This window comes from Mesocricetus auratus, unplaced genomic scaffold (genome assembly GCF_017639785.1).
Source record: "Mesocricetus auratus isolate SY011 unplaced genomic scaffold, BCM_Maur_2.0 Super-Scaffold_100037, whole genome shotgun sequence".
Classification (NCBI taxonomy): Eukaryota; Metazoa; Chordata; class Mammalia; order Rodentia; family Cricetidae; genus Mesocricetus; species Mesocricetus auratus.
In genome coordinates this window covers 13,086,498-13,103,786 of record NW_024429215.1, presented here as the reverse complement: position 1 = coordinate 13,103,786, position 17,289 = coordinate 13,086,498, and the positions used below count along the sequence as shown (strand labels likewise).

Sequence of the window (17,289 nt, the reverse complement as noted above, 5' to 3'; positions counted from 1 at the left end):
TTGTTCTCTTCTATGGATTAAAAACTAGGATCAGGTCTTTACTAACAGGAAAGGAGGAATCCATCTGTGAGAGAACACTCTGTTGATTTGTGACTTTAATCATCTCTTCTCTTTTTAATTTATAGCTTTTACACATCTAACAACTGTTTCAACAGATCTTCAAGTCACACGAAAGATAATTGCCTTACAAAGTTGTATCTTTATGAGGATCCTCACCAGAATGGCTTCACAGCTCAGAGAAACCTTTCAAGCTGAGTCACCAGTTAATGAGATTGAACTAGACAATCTAGAGATTATTCAAAACCAGGTTTCTCCTGTGCAGTGGGAAGAAGACATGTCTAACTCCCCAAATACTCATCCTAAATTTCCCCCAAATAACAGTGGCTCCTGTGCAAAGCAGGAGCTTCAAACTCTGTGGGAGATGTTCACTGCCTGGTTGCATCCAGAAAAGCAGAGCAAGGAGCAGATGATTTCTCAATTGGTCGTGGAGCAATTTCTCAAATTAGTGTGCTGCAAGGACACGTTTGCCTTGAAAGAGAAGTGGGAATTAAGTGGCAGAAACATGGGGAGATTCATGGAGGATATGAATGATGAGTGCTTGAAGCCTCCTGTCATGGTGAGTACCTGAGGCGAGAGATGAATGAGTTGGGAGGTGACTGTCATTGCATTTGGGAATAAATAAAGAGAAGTTGTAGTTAGTGAGATTATTTAAATTTTATTTTTGTCGTTGTCCTCATTTATCTTTATTAGTAAAATTTTTCACTCATTACAAAGTGGTTGCAAAGAGAATATCCAGTGCTCTAAACTATCATGAATAAAGCAGAAACAAGGGTATCAATTGTTTGTGGGTCATAATTAAATTTAATTTAAATTGAGATAGAGATTGAAGGGCTTACATTTGCCCAGAGCCATTATGGCTTTAGAGGAGATGCTGTGGGTATGTGCCCTGACTCAGACACAGAGGTGCCCAAATTGTATGAATCTTGACAACTGAGTTGAAAATCTGGCTAAAAAAATGACACCTAGAACTTGGCCATGATTCCTGGATGTGGGAGGAAGAAACTGGGAAATGAAGTGGATACTTGGCTTTTCAAGTTATTTATTCCATGTCAGAATATATCTGTCTAAATTACTGAGGTGTCACAAGGGCAGAGTAGGAATTCATTTTTTCTCTCCCTCCCTGTTACCTCCCTCCCTACTTCTCTTCCTTTCTTTCTTCCTTCCCTCCTTCAAGTTTTTTGGATTTTTATAAACAGGATTTCCCAAATGCTATGGAGCTTATTCTGGAACTATTTCTGTAGACCAGGCTGACCTTGAACTCAATTTGAGGCATGATTTCATATTGTAGTCCTCTTTGGCCCACTATTCTGAACTGCTGCATTAAAGGTTATCAATGGCTAAACCCTGTTATTTGTTTGAATTTATTACTCTCTAAACAGGTTCACGTTTCACAGTTTGTTTTATTCTTCAGTGTGTCACACCTGCACTTTCTTTTTTATTGATAATTTTATTACTGTAACTGAATTCCAAATAAACTGATGCCCGAAAGATGAGTCATGTTCTTAACAGCAAAGACAATTTGCAAGGTGTGGAGCTAATGTACACATTAGTCAAGTTCATACTTGCATTAGTTCTGTTAAATACTCAATAATAAATCAACAGCAAACAACAATTTAAAGCTTTATTTTAAGGGCATCTTTGGTAAAGGGTGGCTGTCTAGGGCTAGTAGTCAATGGGACAGACAACAAATTATACCTACTGCAAATGATGCCCATGAACACAGCAAAGTGAAATGACAGGTAGATAGGGAGAGAACACTGACAGAATAATGGGTGGAGATAGGGGATCAGAAAGCCTCAGAGATCTGAGAATGACAATGGTTAAGAACATGAGGCTCAAAGACATAAATAGCAATTGCCAATCTGAGGCTAGGATGCCAAAATGGCAGGTACTCCAGAATTACAGTTGAGTTTCTGAGGATTCCAGATAGAAATAACATTTACCTCTTGTTAATCCCACTGAACAAGAATAAAGATCATTACCCATAGGTTTGATTTTTTGTTTTTGTCAATTCAGCAAGATTTATACTGTTACATGGAACTATCACCCAGAAACTAGCTTTGAGAAAAATAGCAGTAATACAGGAGAGACTGAGGGTGGGGGTCTATAGCTTAACAAACATTAAGACTAGTGGTAACCCAGTGGTTGGGGCACTTTGCAGAACATTTCAAAATGATTTTCCAGAACATTTTATCAGGGTGAAGGTCAGGATATAGCAACAGTATAGGTTGCAGAATATGCAAAATTTCAGAAAAGTGGTCAAGAAATAGTTACATTAAAATTTTACTGACAACAGCTATGAAGTTCTTTTTGACATTATGATTCCATGGCATCTAATCTTAAGATAGAATCAGGCCAGTCTATCATTGATCACAGCTGGAGTTTAAAGCAGCTGCTCTCTCTGGAGTAGCTTTGCCATGAACCAGAAAATGCGTATGGATATCCCAAGGTTCCTGGGGGCAAATGAATGATTGAAAAAAGGAAGTTACAAATTGATGACAAACTGAAAATTCGAGGCATAGAGACATTGTTTAAAAGAGACTAACTTTATCAGAACAGGCAGATAAATATAGTCAAAGGAATAAGAGGATCTCCAGTTATGAGAGACCACCTAGGGAATTTTACACTTTCCTTGGGACCCTCCCACTCTTTCTAAATGGTCATAAGCTGCATTATATTCTTTTACCCAAGACATTTATTTGGTATTATTTGAAATATCTTTGTTGTGAGTTATAGGGTGGGGGAAATCCCTGGACAAATTAGCAGCTGTTCTTAAAGGGGCAAGTCCCTATTTGCAGATTGGCCTAATTTCATCTGATCCTCCTTCAATTCACTGATCAGTTGAGGAAAATATTCTGACCAGAATTATGGAAACCTAATGCTGTTACTTCCCTAGGGACAGTGCCTTAACACTTTCAAGCACAGTGTAAATAGTGACTTCAGGGAACAGAACCTGTAGACGCCAGGATAACATCAATAAGGGACACACATATGAGCTAAAACATAGTTCTGGGATTCCATGCACTCAACTGAGGGCAGGCTTTCTCTCATTCACAGATTCATTGCTAATGGTCATCTGGCTTTGTTTCCAGGTTCATGTCTCCATGCAGGGACAGGAAGCCCTCTTTCCTGAGAACATGTCCTTAAAAGAAGTCATCAAGCTTTTGAAAGAACAGCAATCACTAAGAACTGCAAAACAGCAGAATATAAAGACACCCTTGCAGTTCCCACAAGACAATTTATTGGCAACAGGTGAGCAGGGAATCTGGACAGATAATGGATTTTGTAAGATGATATCCTTTCCTGGACACAGTTTCATATACTCTTATTTCCACAGGTCATGAAAACAGTGAAGATGGCCAAAACACATTCTTGAAAGGTCATGAAACAAATAGTGTTTTTAGTAGTCCTGAAAATGGGATGGACTCCCAACTCATTATTCAGACTGGGAAGTATCCTCAGCCTGAAGAGGCAGGTGTTTCTTATGAAGCTCCTCTGGATCTCAGCAGAGCAAGTCAAGGTACCTCCATGTACCAGGCAGAGCCCCTGAGGGCACCTTCTTATGAACATATCACTATGGTTGTGCAACCAGTGTATCTCTCCTGCACATACAAGTCTGAAGACACTGAAGATGGCCACGACATTATCTTGACCACAGCTGATGTAAATAGTGGTATTAGCAATCTCACAAATCAGAGAGATTCCCTTCTCATAATCCAGAGAGAACAGTATCCTGAGCCTGAACAGAGAGGTGTTTCTTCCGGAGTACTCGGGGATTCTGCAAGAGCGATTTGGGACACATCCAGGTCCCAGGCAATGTCCCTAACAACCCATTCTTCTGGACATATATCTAGTGAGATACCAGGGTACCTCTCTAGGTCAGAGCAGCCCACCTCTGAACCTGTTCCTCTTTTGAAGTGGCATAAGGGAAATTTTGTATGTGAAGGTCATCAAGAAAGACTCCAGAGTGATTTCAAACCATACAAATGTGAGGAATGTCCCAGCACCTTCAGATATCCCTGTAACCTCTCAGTCCACCAGAAAAGTCACAGGGTGGAGAAGAAGTCATTTTTCTCTACCCATGGTCAGACAGGTTTCGGTCAAAGCACAGACCTCCGTTTTCCTGAGGCCATACCCAAACCAGAGAAGCCTGTCACATGCAGCACATGTGGAAAGTCTTTCAAACATAAGACCCATCTACCGAATCATGAGAGGATTCATACAGGAGAGAAGCCCTATACCTGCTCCCTGTGTAACAGTCGGTTCCGTCAGTCATCTACCTACAACCATCACCTGAGGAATTACCACAAATGAGACTGAACTGTTTACCTTCCTCAGCAGAGGTTTGCTAGGCTACAGCCTCAGTGTCTCATCTGTACATGAAGAGGCGTGTAGTTTTTAACAAACATTTAGCCAGACAAGATCTGTCACGTACCTTATGGACTGTTCGTTCTTTCTGTTCTTCCATTCCATGGGCATGCGAGTGTAAAGGGGAGGAGTCATATGATAGTTTGTTTTCTAATGTTTGCCAAATGCCTAAAAATAACTGTTGTTTTATTTCTAAGTAGTAAATAAATGTTTCTGCTTCTGTGTTTCTTCTGTGTGTTGTATATGGAGTGTGTTTTCCTGGGTCCCTCTGTGATTACACATTTTGTGACAATGCTTGTATTACTAATTTGTACTCCATGTTAGGAAATGATGTAGATCTCTTAGTGATGGAGAACACCTCCGTTCACACACCTGCAAGGCTAGTGGTTCCTCCCAGATCCTGTTTAGGGACAAGCCATATCCAAACACTGGTTTTCACAGTGAGAACGTTTATTGAATGGAAAGAAAAGATAAAGTGATTGCTATCCTTCAGTGGCAGAAAATGCAGCAAATGAACTTGCATTGTAATTTTTATGAGAAGAAGGGAATGTCTTTGATATAATGGACTAGCATGTGATGGCAAAGGTTATAGTGGACTATGGAGAAAGAGGGCAGATGTTTCTGCCCCAAAGATTGACACAGGACTGCCTATGGATAGAGAGAAGACAGCTGTGACCCAAAAGAAAATAACAGTTTATTTAGGTTCCAGGGTAACCATAATTAGAATGAGGTATTTAATTTTGATTGGGCATGATAAGTGGGTAAGCCAAAGCTGCTTTTCATTCATGGACAACGATTCATTGATAGTAGGGCCTTGGTAGTTGTGTTCTGGAGAAATAAGTGGCCAAATTAGGGAATAAATCTTGGTGTCTAGCTTTAGGAAAGTAGTGATATGGTTTTTAGCAAGACAGAGGGAATGGGGGTAAGGGTGAGGCTTGCCAGAGTCATTTGTTCCAGTTGCCTAGTGATCCTTCACAACTCTTACCAAGCTGATACGATGAATTTCACTGCTACTGGACTTGCCTTTCAAAAAAAGTATTTTATATGTGTGAGCTTCAGGCGATATGTGTGTCACGAGTGAAGAAGCCCTTATGTGTCAGCAGGACCACGAGGTAACCATAATTTTATTTATGTTAATTTGTTTGGATTACAGCTTGTTTGCTAGGGGATATAATCTCACTTTGCAGCAGTGATTTTACCTTCCTCATTGTATTTCCTTAAGTCTTGGTGATGTTCATCCTCTGGTTTCTGCTGGCACTCACAAGCATTATCCCCAGGCACACATATATGAAAACAAATAGATTACTAAAGTAAAATAATAAGTAAAATGAATAAAAAAGAGTCTTAAAGTACATATTTGTTACATATTTCTAGAATTTAATAACTCATTCTAAGATAATTGTAAAATATTTTTTGTTGTTTTTCTGAGTGAATTTCAAATTTGGCCGGTTAAAATCAGAAATTATTTCATTATTTGAAAATTGTTTGAAAAATTATTTCAAATCATAGGGTTTAGCCAGAGCCAATGAAAACAATCTTTTTTTTTAATTTCTCTTTTTCTATCTTTATCATCATTGTCGTAACCATTGTTACTATGTTTTGTGTTTTTTTTCATACAGGCTTTCTCTTTGCGTAGCCATAGATATCCAGGCAGTGTCTCTATACACCATGTTAGCCTTAATTTCATAGATCTGTCTGCCTCTGCTTCTTCAGTCCTAGCATCAAAGGCATGTTTCACTACATCCTGTGTGAACTTTATTAAGTGTATCCAATAATTTTCATTGTAATAATAGAGAATGCTTCAGTTATTAAAAGTGACTTTTATTGATTATTTGGGAATCTCACATCATGTACAGCAATTGTGCACAATTCCAATTCTTCCCTTATCTGCCCCCCCAGTAACCCTCCACCACACTCCTAAAAATAAACAACAACAAAAACCAAGTTCATTTTGTATTTTCCATACACACTGGAACATGGTGAAATTCCTAGAGGCCAAACCCTGAATAGAGCATGAGTCTTTCTCTCCCTTCATGCTTGCCAGAGCTATAAACTGGGGAGAGTCCTGGGGTTGTTAGAGCAGCGAATGCCAAATCTCCCCTACCTACACTAACACTTGATGCAAGATGCTGTGGCCAGTGAGGTGTGGGTCTAAGTCTTCCACAAGAGATGGGGCTGAGAATATCTACTTCTATAAAGACCAAACTTTCAGGCATCAGTGAGACAGCTAAATAAATATAGGAAAATTATGAGTATTTTATTTAAACTACCCATGAAATAATTTCCAGGGTCTGTTGACACTATCAATTTATTTACTTATTAAGGATGGATGAACATTCCTCTTACAAACTTGGCAATGGGAATTTTCCTCTTCTTCCAGACTTCAGTGGTTAGGCTTTGCAATTCCTCCAAGCTATTTTATTATGCCATTTTGTTATTCATTAGAAGCATTGAATCAAAAAATACCTGTCTTTAGTCAACTGCTTGTCTATCATCTCAAGAGGAATTCCACAGACAATGTCAGATTTTGTATTTAAGTACATCCTGGATGACATTAGATGTAAAATTGTAATGTATATTTACCAAATAAACATCTCTGGCAAGAGTGCCATGTTCCATTTGCAAGAAAAATATGACTTGAAAGCGAGTTGTGAGTACTGCTTTTGGTGAGTTTCTGCTATTGTTGCAACTGTATTGTATATGTTCTTATTACACTTCACCGATGTACTAAGTCTGGGTCTCATAGCCTGCTCCAGTATCTCCCTGGTGATTGTCCTCTATAGGCATAAGAGACACTTCTAATATATTCAGTGTTCAGCGTTTCCTGAATGTCTCACCTGAGGTCAGAGCCACACAAACAATTGTCATCCAGTTGTCCATTTTTGTCATCTCTTAGTCTCTTCCATTCTGGTCATCTTTAAAACATTTACCAAATTCCAGTACTAGTGTGCGTAGGTATAATTTTATTCCTAGAAATATACTTTACCAAAGTTTGCTCTCTTTCTTCTCATAAGTTTTATCAAGTCTAGTTCCATCCTGTTTTTCTTCTGCTGTAGTAATAGATAGTACCCTCCAAGTTAGAGTTGAGCTCAGACATGTATACTGACAAATCCTTTTATCTTTTGTAAAATGCTAAGACAGCATTTTGGAAATTTCATTCTTTCTTTTTTTTTTCACAAGACAGGGTTTCTCTGTACTGTTTTGGAAGCTGTCTGTTGATCCAGCCCACCCTCGAACTCGCAGATATCCACCTGCCTCTGCCTCCCGAGTGTTGGGATTAAAGACGTGCGCCACCAACGCCCGAACGAAAATTTCATTCTTTCTATAACTTACTCATTCAGTATGTAGAGTGATCACTAGTAATTTATCATATCATGTTTGTTACAGAATTTACTATCTAATAATGAGCAAATGTGTAAAATTATACAAATTATTATGCAACATTAGGCAAAATATAGGTGAACATTAGAAAATACTTTTTGGAAAGAGAAAGTGAAGGAAGGGAATTGAAACTGGGGGCTAGACAATTTTAGTGTAGGCACACAGTGTGAGAAGTTCTGAGTGGAGCCAGGGCTTTTAAGAGGTACTAGCAGTGTTATGAGGTTCTGGCACCTAGCATCCATTTTGATGTTATTAGACACCTCAGTGAGCCATTTGTCTTGAGTGTCTTTGGGACCATACACTTTTGAGATCCTGAAAAATCTAGCATGTTTTGTGATAGGGAAACTCTCTCTAGAGACAAGGTCATGACACTTTTTTACTCTAATGGTAATGAAGCTCTGTTCCCTCTGCAGGACTCTCTGCTACACCCTTTGTACTCTTAGGACCAATGAAAAAGTTCTAATCCTGATTCCTAATTTCTTCCTTTGAGGTACCCAAGCAGTATCCACTTCCTTTTTTTTTTTTGTCTTCTGATAGGAATTCAGGACCAAGTTGTTTGAAAGTTACTTCAGACCCTTGTGCAGATAGAGTCATGTGTCTACAGTTGAGCTAAAAATTACCAGTCTACTAGGAAAGAACATCAAGAGATCACGGATATTTAGGTGAGTGATAGTATCTCATCACGGTTATGGCAGTCTCTCCTCTCATGGTGACATAAACCTTCATGCTGCAGTCCAGTACTGAGTTGAGTGACCAGAATCTAGGAGAATAAAAAGCACTACTTGGAAAACATATGTTCATTCTCGTGTATTTACCTTTCTTTCTAACAAAGTACCCCTCTTTATCTAAGTTTGTTTAACATCTGCATTAAGAAATTCAAAAGCAATGATGAAAGTAAGAAAGGTAGAAGGTGAGGAAGAAGTAGGAAAGAAAGAAAGAAATCGAAAAAATAGACAGACTGACAAAATTTGAGTCAACAAACTGACAGGGGAGGGAAAAGACTGTGGTATTGGTTATGGAAGTGGGAACATGAATGTGCGTTTCGATGCAATTGGAGTTTCTTCCAATTCAAAGAAACGTAGTAGACAGTCTCCAGTTGTCCCTAAGATGTATGAACTCTGTTTCTCCCATAGCTGCTACCAACTTTCTCTTATCACTGATATCTCCTCCTTTCCATGCTTCTGTCTTTGCTTAGTCAGCCTCTCTTTCTCTCTCTCTGTCTCTCCTCCCTGACTTCATCTCCATCTCTACCTCTTTTTTTATGTCTCTTCCTAGGTTATCTCTACCTATTTTTTCATATCTCTTCCTAGGTTGTAGGCTTTGTGTTTTATTTTGGTTTTTGGTTTCTTGCAATAAAATTACTCTGTTTAGCCTTGCATGTGCTGGAGCTAGCTCTATAGATCACGGTGACGAAAATGTACAGAGATCCACCCGCCTCAGCCTCTGAAATACTGAAATTAAAGAAATGCGCCACCATCATACCTTTCTCAATGTTTCTTTTTAGTTGTTAGTTTTTAAAAGTAAGAGTTTTTTTGATTCCTCATTTTTCTTTACTGAAACTTTGGATCATGCCCAAAAGCTGACAAATCCCAATAAAATGAGCTGTATTCTCATTTTATTCTAATTGTCTTGAGGTCATTTTATTCTTTACATTCCTCTTACTCACTAATTTATATGCTTCTGGAAATGTTGCATTCCATTGTGTTTGAATAGTTGCAATATAGGAAAAGGTGATATAGAATCTTAATACTAGTAATTTTAAGTTTTTTCAAAATGATAAAACTATAGGCATGTTTTCTACTGGGAAAACTTAATTTTATGGAATCTTGAAGATTACGTGTCAAAACTGAATTACAAGTAAGGAGTAAATGCATAAATAGAAGTCTATTTGATTTCTTGGTTCTTCAGCTGTTCAGAAAATGACAGATTTCTTCATGATTCTATTTCTAACTGGTTGTTATATGGTTTCATCTTACTTGTTATCTGCAAGAACATAAAGATACAGTGCTCTTTTCATGTGACAAGTTAGGCCTGCTCGCTTCTGGAAAGTGAACACAGGTGTGAATGGCTTTTTCTATTCCTGTTGTCATTGTCTTCAGTTTTAGAAGTTGCCATATAAATGCAGGATGTTAGGGAAGTATCTTAATAAGTGAATTCCAAAGCAAAATAACAAAAACAGAAATATACCATTATGGGCATAAATACAAACTCATCATTGTGACACAAATTCTCTATCACTAGTCCATGGCTCAAAGTCAGTACATGCTTACTTGAATGTCATCACTGTATCTCTGTACCATACAAATCCTCTCTTATTAATCATAATGCCATTATTTTTTAAATTAGAAAAAATTCAAACTCCAATTGCTTTTCATTATAGTGTAAATTTAAGTTATGTAAAAAAAAATTATCCTATTGTTCTGCAGCTGATCTCCAGAACATTTTCATCACAAACACAAAATTCCATGCCCATGAAACCAACATCCATCATCTTCTCTTTGTATCTCCATTAATCTTCATTGCATTGTCTCTTAAATTTTCATGATTCAATTATTGATGAAGGAGCATGTGCACCTTTAACTGATAAAGCACATTTAACTGATACATAGTCTTCCTGATCCTCATTATTTTGTTTTCCTTGTGTTTGTAGTAGATCGCTGCAGTTTTAACAGCTAGAAGAAATCATACAGCATTATAACTCGTGATAGCATTTACCAGAGGGTCTGTGGCTTTTTTTTTTTTTTTTTTTTTTTGGTTTTTCGAGACAGGGTTTCTCTGTGGCTTTGGAGGCTGTCCTGGAACTAGCTCTTATAGACCAGGCTGGTCTCGAACTCACAGAGATCCGCCTGTCTCTTCCTCCTGAGTGCTGGGATTAAAGGCATGCACCACCAACGCCCGGTGGCAGTTATTCTTGTAGTAGGTGTCAATTGTCATGTTAAAGTTTAAATGCTATTCAATTTTACGTATGCAACATACTGTCTTCAAGCCTTTGTTACTGAATACACATTTGAAATCCTTCCATTTTTCAACTCTTTTGAATGACTCTACTATTGAACTCACTAAGGAAGTATCTTTTCAAAACCCTGATTTTAATGCTTTTCTCATACTAAGAAGTGGAATTGGAAGATGATATTACAATGCTTGTTTGAAGTAAAATAGCATTTTAAGTGCATATGACATGTACACCATGAGAAATTCTTCATAAAAGTATTTATAATAAAAGAGAATTAATAAAGCATATGAAATATCTTAGAAAATGCATTTCTTCAGGAGGCTCTGTGTTACATATGCTGTTAATAGGTGCCAGGAAAGGATCCTAGGGCAATGTATTTGAAAAACAAGTACTTTGCCTGCAAAATGTCGACACACAGAGAGAACAGTCTTCTTTTTTGCAATAAACTAAAACAGCTAGGGGAAATTTTTGGCATCAATTGCACTGGGCTGTATGTCAAAGAGAGGGCCTGTGTTTAATTTTCAAAAGAGACAAAACCTGTCTCCTTCCAGTGCTCTGGCCTCAGTGATGACACAGGCATTCAGGAAAGTTTACCTTTCCCTGAGGATGAGCAAATGGACTGATTATCTTTATCTTTATCTTCTCGGGTGAAACAGGAGGGAACAGTAAATCTGTGAGCTAACATCTTGAGTTAATAAAACAAGAAGTTTGAGAATCTTTTGGTGCAGGCGTAATTTAGGTTATTGTTTCTCTATCTTGCAGTGAGGTAAAACAAGGGCATGCTTATTGGATGTATCTATCTAGAAATGTATGAGTAAACAACTTTTGATGTGTTGTAATTCTGTGTCCTTGCATATCTCGGTATGGCATATATGGGATGCTTTTGCCTAGGCCCTAAACATTAACCACCTGCCTGTCAATAATGGTAATTGCAGGAAAACAGATTTCTGTGATTGCAATAGAGAGGAGAACAAGGACCTGATAGTGGGAAACAGGTCTCTCACATACCTAAGGAATGCAATCAGTAAATATGACATGAAAATTGAAAGCAGGTTTTACACATACTAGCGAATATAATCAGTAAACTCCAAATACATGGAAGAAATTTTCCCCAGTAAATGATCAGATTATTTCAAACATTTTTTTACACATAGGAGTACTCTACAACAAGAATCTACAAGAAACTGCCAATTCATTGATGAGATTATATTGCCAAGTACAGCTTTTATACTGATTGATCCGTCAAGAGAATCCTTAATTCATCATGAGATACCATTGCTGTATAATTACTGTGTGATCTTATGGCTTATAGAAGTTTCTGGGTGTTTCCCAGCATGGTCTTGACCCCTTTGCTCATCACTCCTCCCACTCTGCAACTGGTTCCAAGAGTTCAGCTAGTGCTTAGCTGTCAATCCCTGCTTCTGCTTCCATCAGCTACTGCATGTAGGCTCTAAGAGGGCATTGATGGTACTCATCAATCTCATTATAGGAGAAGGGCATTTGAGGCAGCCTGTCCACTATTTCTTAGATTCCTAGTTGGGGTCATCCTTGTGGATTCCTTGTAAATTCCCTAGTGCCATGTTTCTCCTTGCTTCCTAGCTTCTCTGGGGTTGTGGATTGTATATTGGCTATCCTTTATTCTATCTCCAATATTCAGGTTTGACTGAGTACACACCATGTTTTTTTTTCTGTTTTTGGGTTACCTCATTCAGGATGCTTTCTTCTAGTTCTATCCAATTGTCTGTGAATTTCAACAAATGATCATTTTTAACTGCTGAGTGTTACTCCATTGGGTATATGTAGCAAATTTCCTTTATCCATTCTTCAGTCGAGGGGCATCTAGGTTCATTCCAGTTTCTGGTTATTGCAAATAATGCTGCGGTGAACATAGTTGAATACATTTACATTTGTTGTAAATGTGTATCCTTTGGTTATATGCCTAAGAGTGGAATTTCTGGGTCTTGAGGTAGATCAATTGCGATTTTCATGAGGAACTGCCATACTGATTTCCAAAGTAGCTGTATATGTTTGTATTCCTACTAGCAATGGAGGAATGCTCCCATTTCTCCATATCCTCTGCAGTAAAGTTATCATTGGTGTTTTTTATTTTAGCTATCCTGACAGTTTTAAGATGGTACCTCAGATGTGTTTTGATTTGCATTTCCCTATTGGCTAAGGATGTTGAAGGATCCCTTAAGTGCCTTTGTGGCAACTTGAGATTCTTTGTGAAGAATTATTTGTTTCAATTTGTACCCCATTTTTATTTGGATTATTTGTTGTTTTGATTACAAGTTTCTTGAGTTCTTTGTATATTTGGAGGTCAGTCCTTTGTCAGATGTGGGGTTGCTGAAGAACTATTCCCTTTCTGTGTGATACCATTTTGTCTTATTGACTGTGTTCTTTGCTTTACAGAAGCTACTCAGTTTCAGCAGGTCCTATTTATTAATTTTCAATCTTAGTGACTGTATTAATGGTGATTCGTTCAGGAAGCAATGTCCTGTGCCAATGTGTATTTTCACTTTCTCTTCTAAGAGATTCACTGTGGCTAGATTTATGTTGAGGTCTTTGATTCATTTGTAATTAAGTTTTGCACAAGGATACATGCATGCATACATATATACATACATACACACATAAATATAGATCTATGTGCAATCTTCTACATGTCAGCATGAAGTTATTCCTGCACCATTTGTTGAAGAAGCTTTGTTTTTCCCATCGTGCAATTTTAGCTTTTTTTTTCCAAAAATCCGAAGTTCATAAGTGTTTGGGTTAATATCAGAGGCTTTCATTCCATTCCACTGTTCCACCTGTCAGTTTTTGGGCCAATATCAAGCTGTTATGAGTACTATAGCTCTATAGGAGCTTCAAGTCAGGAATGGAGATGCCTCTGGAAGTTCCTGTATTTTACAGAATTGTTTTAGCTATCCTGACATTTTGTTTTTCCATATAAAGCTGAGTATTGTTCTTTCAAACTCTGTGAAGAATGGGGCTGGAATTTTGATGGTGATTGCATTGAATCTTTAGATTGCTTTTAGTAAGATTGTCAGTTTTACTATGCTGATCCTACCTATCCAAGAGAATAGGAGATCTTTCCATTTTTCTGATATCTTCTTTAATTTCTTTCTTTAAATACTTAAAATTCTTCTTCTTTTTTTTGTTTTTTTTTTTTGTTTTGTTTTTACGAGACAGGGTTTCTCTGTATTGTTTCAGAGGCTATCGGTCCAGCCCGGCCTCGAACTCACAGAGATCTGCCTGCCTCTGCCTCCCGAGTGTTGGGATTAAAGGCGTGCGCCACCACCGCCCGGCTGAAACATCACCCTTTACAATTTCCACAAACAACATAAAATACCTAGGGGGAACTCTAACCAAACAAGTAAAAGATTTATGTCGCAAGATATTTAGTCTTGCAGATGATATGATATTTAACATAAGTGACCCGAAAAACTCTGCAATGGAACTCCTAGAGTTTGAATCCCAATATCTTTTTCAGGGTTATTATTGTATGTGTTGCATTTGAATAAGTGTTTATATGTCTTGTCTCTGTGTTTCAGTGATTGTCTATTTTATTAATTTTAGCATCATTCTGATAGTTTCTTCCTGTCTCCTCTTTGATATACTTACTTTTTCTTATTCTAGGGCTTTCATATGTGCTGTTTATTTGCTAGTGTGATGTTTCTTCACTTTTTTCTATGTATGCACTCAGTGCTATGTATTTTCTCCATAGCACCACTGTTGCTGTGTCCTCTAAATTGTGTATTTACTCTATATATATTTTTGAATTCTCAAATGTCTTTAATTGGCTTGTTTATTTCTTCCTTTCAGTAGAGAGTTGTTCACCTTCCATGATTTTGTAATCGTTCACTAGTTTTTGTTGTTGTTGCTGTTTATTTGTTTTTCAAGACTGGGTTTCTCTGTATTGTTTTGGAAACTGACCTGCAACTCGCTCTGTAGAACAGGCTGGCTTCAAACTCACAGATATCTGCCTGCCTCTGCCTCCCGAGTGCTGGGATTAAAGGTGTATGCCACCAACACCTGGCTCACTAGTTTTTTTTTAATGTGGTTTTACAACATATACAGCTGTAACCCTTGGTGGTCTGATAGGATACATGGAGTTATTTCTATTTTAGTGTAACTATTGAGACTTGTATTGTGTCAAAATATATCATCAACACTGGAGATAATTCCATTTTGTTCTTTGAAGATGATGTACTAATTTTTGGCTGGACTGTTTTGTATAATGTGATGGGTTCAGTTGGTCTATGTAGTTTATTACTTCCAATATTTCTGTTTAGATTTATCTGGATGACCTGTCCATTGGTGAGAAGGGGATACTGAATTCTACCACAATCAATCTCTGTGAGAGTCAGTGTGTGATATACTTTTGAAGTGTTTCTCTTATTAATTGTGAGTTCTTGTTTTGGTACATAGATTTTAAGAATTGACATGTACTATTGGTGGTGTTTTCCTTTGAAGAATAAGGAATGTCCCCCCCCAACTCATTTGATTAATTGTTGTTTGAAGTCTATTTTGCATGTGTACAACAGTTTGCTTCTTAGTTCCTTTTGTTTGAAATATGTTTCCTGTCCTTTTCTTGAAGTAATATCTATCCTTGATATAGAAGTGAGTTTCTTGTATATAGTGGAAGGATGCATATTCTTTTGTATTCCATAATGTTAATCTGTGTCTATTCCTTGGGGTGTTGAGGCCATTGATATTGAAATATCATGAATAATAACTATTAATTCATGTTATTTGTTGTTTGTGATGGGCGTGGTGGTAATCTGTATATGAGAACATGTGTTTCCTCCCCCTTTTTTTTTGGTTTTCACAATGTCAGGTTACTTATTTCCTTGGATTGGATTTTTCCTTCTAGTTCCTTTTCTATGGCTTGGTTTTTGCATAGATATTGTTTAAATTTGACTTTATCATGGAATGTCTTATTTTCCATACTTAGGGTGATAAATAATTTTCTGGGTATAGTAATCTGGTCTGGCATCTGTGGATTCTTACATCCTCATCACATGTGTCCAAGCACATGTGGCTTTTAAAATTGTCACTGCAAAGTCACTTTTAATTCTCATAGGTCTGACTTTATATGTTTCTCAGTCTTGTCCCTTTGCAGATTCTAATATTTTTAAATTGCTGTCTTTGTTTAGATTTTTGATTATTATGTGGCAAGAGGAGTTTCTTTTCTGGCCAATCATGTTTGGCATGATTCTCAGTACCTTCAAAGGCACCTCTTTAAATTAGGATATTTTTCTTTTGTTATAGAAAATATTATCTTATATACACCTTTTTCCTGAGTTTCTTCTTTATCCTCTATTCCTGTCATTCCTTTTGGAATGGTTTGGTCTTCCCATAATGTTCCAGATTTCTGGGATGTTTTGTGTCAGGAAATATTTAGATTTAACATTTGCTTTGACTGATATATTCATTTCTTCTAAAATACCTTCAGTGCCCAAGATTCTCTCTTCTACCATCTATTCTATGCCTCTGTGCTTCCCGTTTGCAGTGCTAAATTTTTCATTTCTGGGATTCACTCATTTGTGTATTCTTTTATTTTTGTGGGGTGTGGATTTTGAGACAGGATTTCTCTGTGACTTTCAAAGCTGTCCTGGAACTAGATCTTGTAGACCAGGCTGGTCTTGAACTCACAGAGATCAGCCTGCCTGATTGCTGGAATTAAAGGCATTCACCACCACCGCCCAGCCTATTTGTCTTGTCTTGTTTGTTTGTATTTCAGTTTTCAGGTCTTATACGGTTTGGGAGGGACAGGCTGAGGCAATGCCAGCTTAGGTAGTGGTAGAAGAGGGGCCAGCATCCTGGCTTTACCCAGTTTCCTCCTAACTCATGTCCTTCTTCCAGTGTCCACTTTAATGGAGAGCATTTGATGTATGGTGGTGACTGCAATGCTCTTTTGCAGAAGGAGCCAATAGTGAGGAAACAGCTAGGTTTCCAAGGGAATTTCCTTCCCATGATTGACTACTGCCTCCTGGTATATCTCCAAAGATATGACCTCCATTAAATTCATTTTTTTTCTCTTAGATGGACACACCACTTCAGAAATCCAGAGGCTCCTACCCTCTCAGCAAGCTGCATTATCCCAGATATCCAGTGTAACTGAGGTCTTCTTATTACTGTTATTCTCCTGTTTTCTAGTGCATATTTAGAGAAAATAGCTGAGACTTCACCAGCCTGGTCTATAGAGTGATTTCGTGGACAGAGTCCAAAGAAATACAGAGAAATCCTGTCTCAAAAAACAAAAACAAAAACAAACAAACAAACAAAAAGAATGCAGGTTGAGCCAGTCACAGAGAATGAGCCAGTAAGCAGCACCCTCCATGGCCTCTGCTTCAGTGCCTGCCTCCTGGCTCCTGCTCTACTAGAGCTCCTGTTCTCACTGTTTTTGATGAATTGTTAGATGCTGTGGGGCCCAGAACTTCTGAAGCACACAGCTGCCATGACAGGCTTAATAAAAAACAGCCAGAGAGGAGGCCTGGCATTCAACTTACTGTCAGGAAGCA

The 17,289-nt window shown here is 37.9% G+C and overlaps 1 protein-coding gene across 1 annotated transcript; it reads left to right on the top strand.

Moving 5' to 3' along the window:
* The first annotated feature begins 220 nt into the window (after positions 1 to 220).
* On the top strand, positions 221 to 4,374 carry LOC121135334 (zinc finger and SCAN domain containing protein 4D-like). The gene is made up of 3 exons (XM_040733858.1): positions 221 to 616; positions 3,153 to 3,312; positions 3,398 to 4,374. Exons 1-3 carry the CDS (start codon positions 221 to 223, stop codon positions 4,372 to 4,374), a joined length of 1,533 nt encoding a protein of 510 aa, XP_040589792.1.
* Positions 4,375 to 17,289: the final 12,915 nt, after the last annotated feature.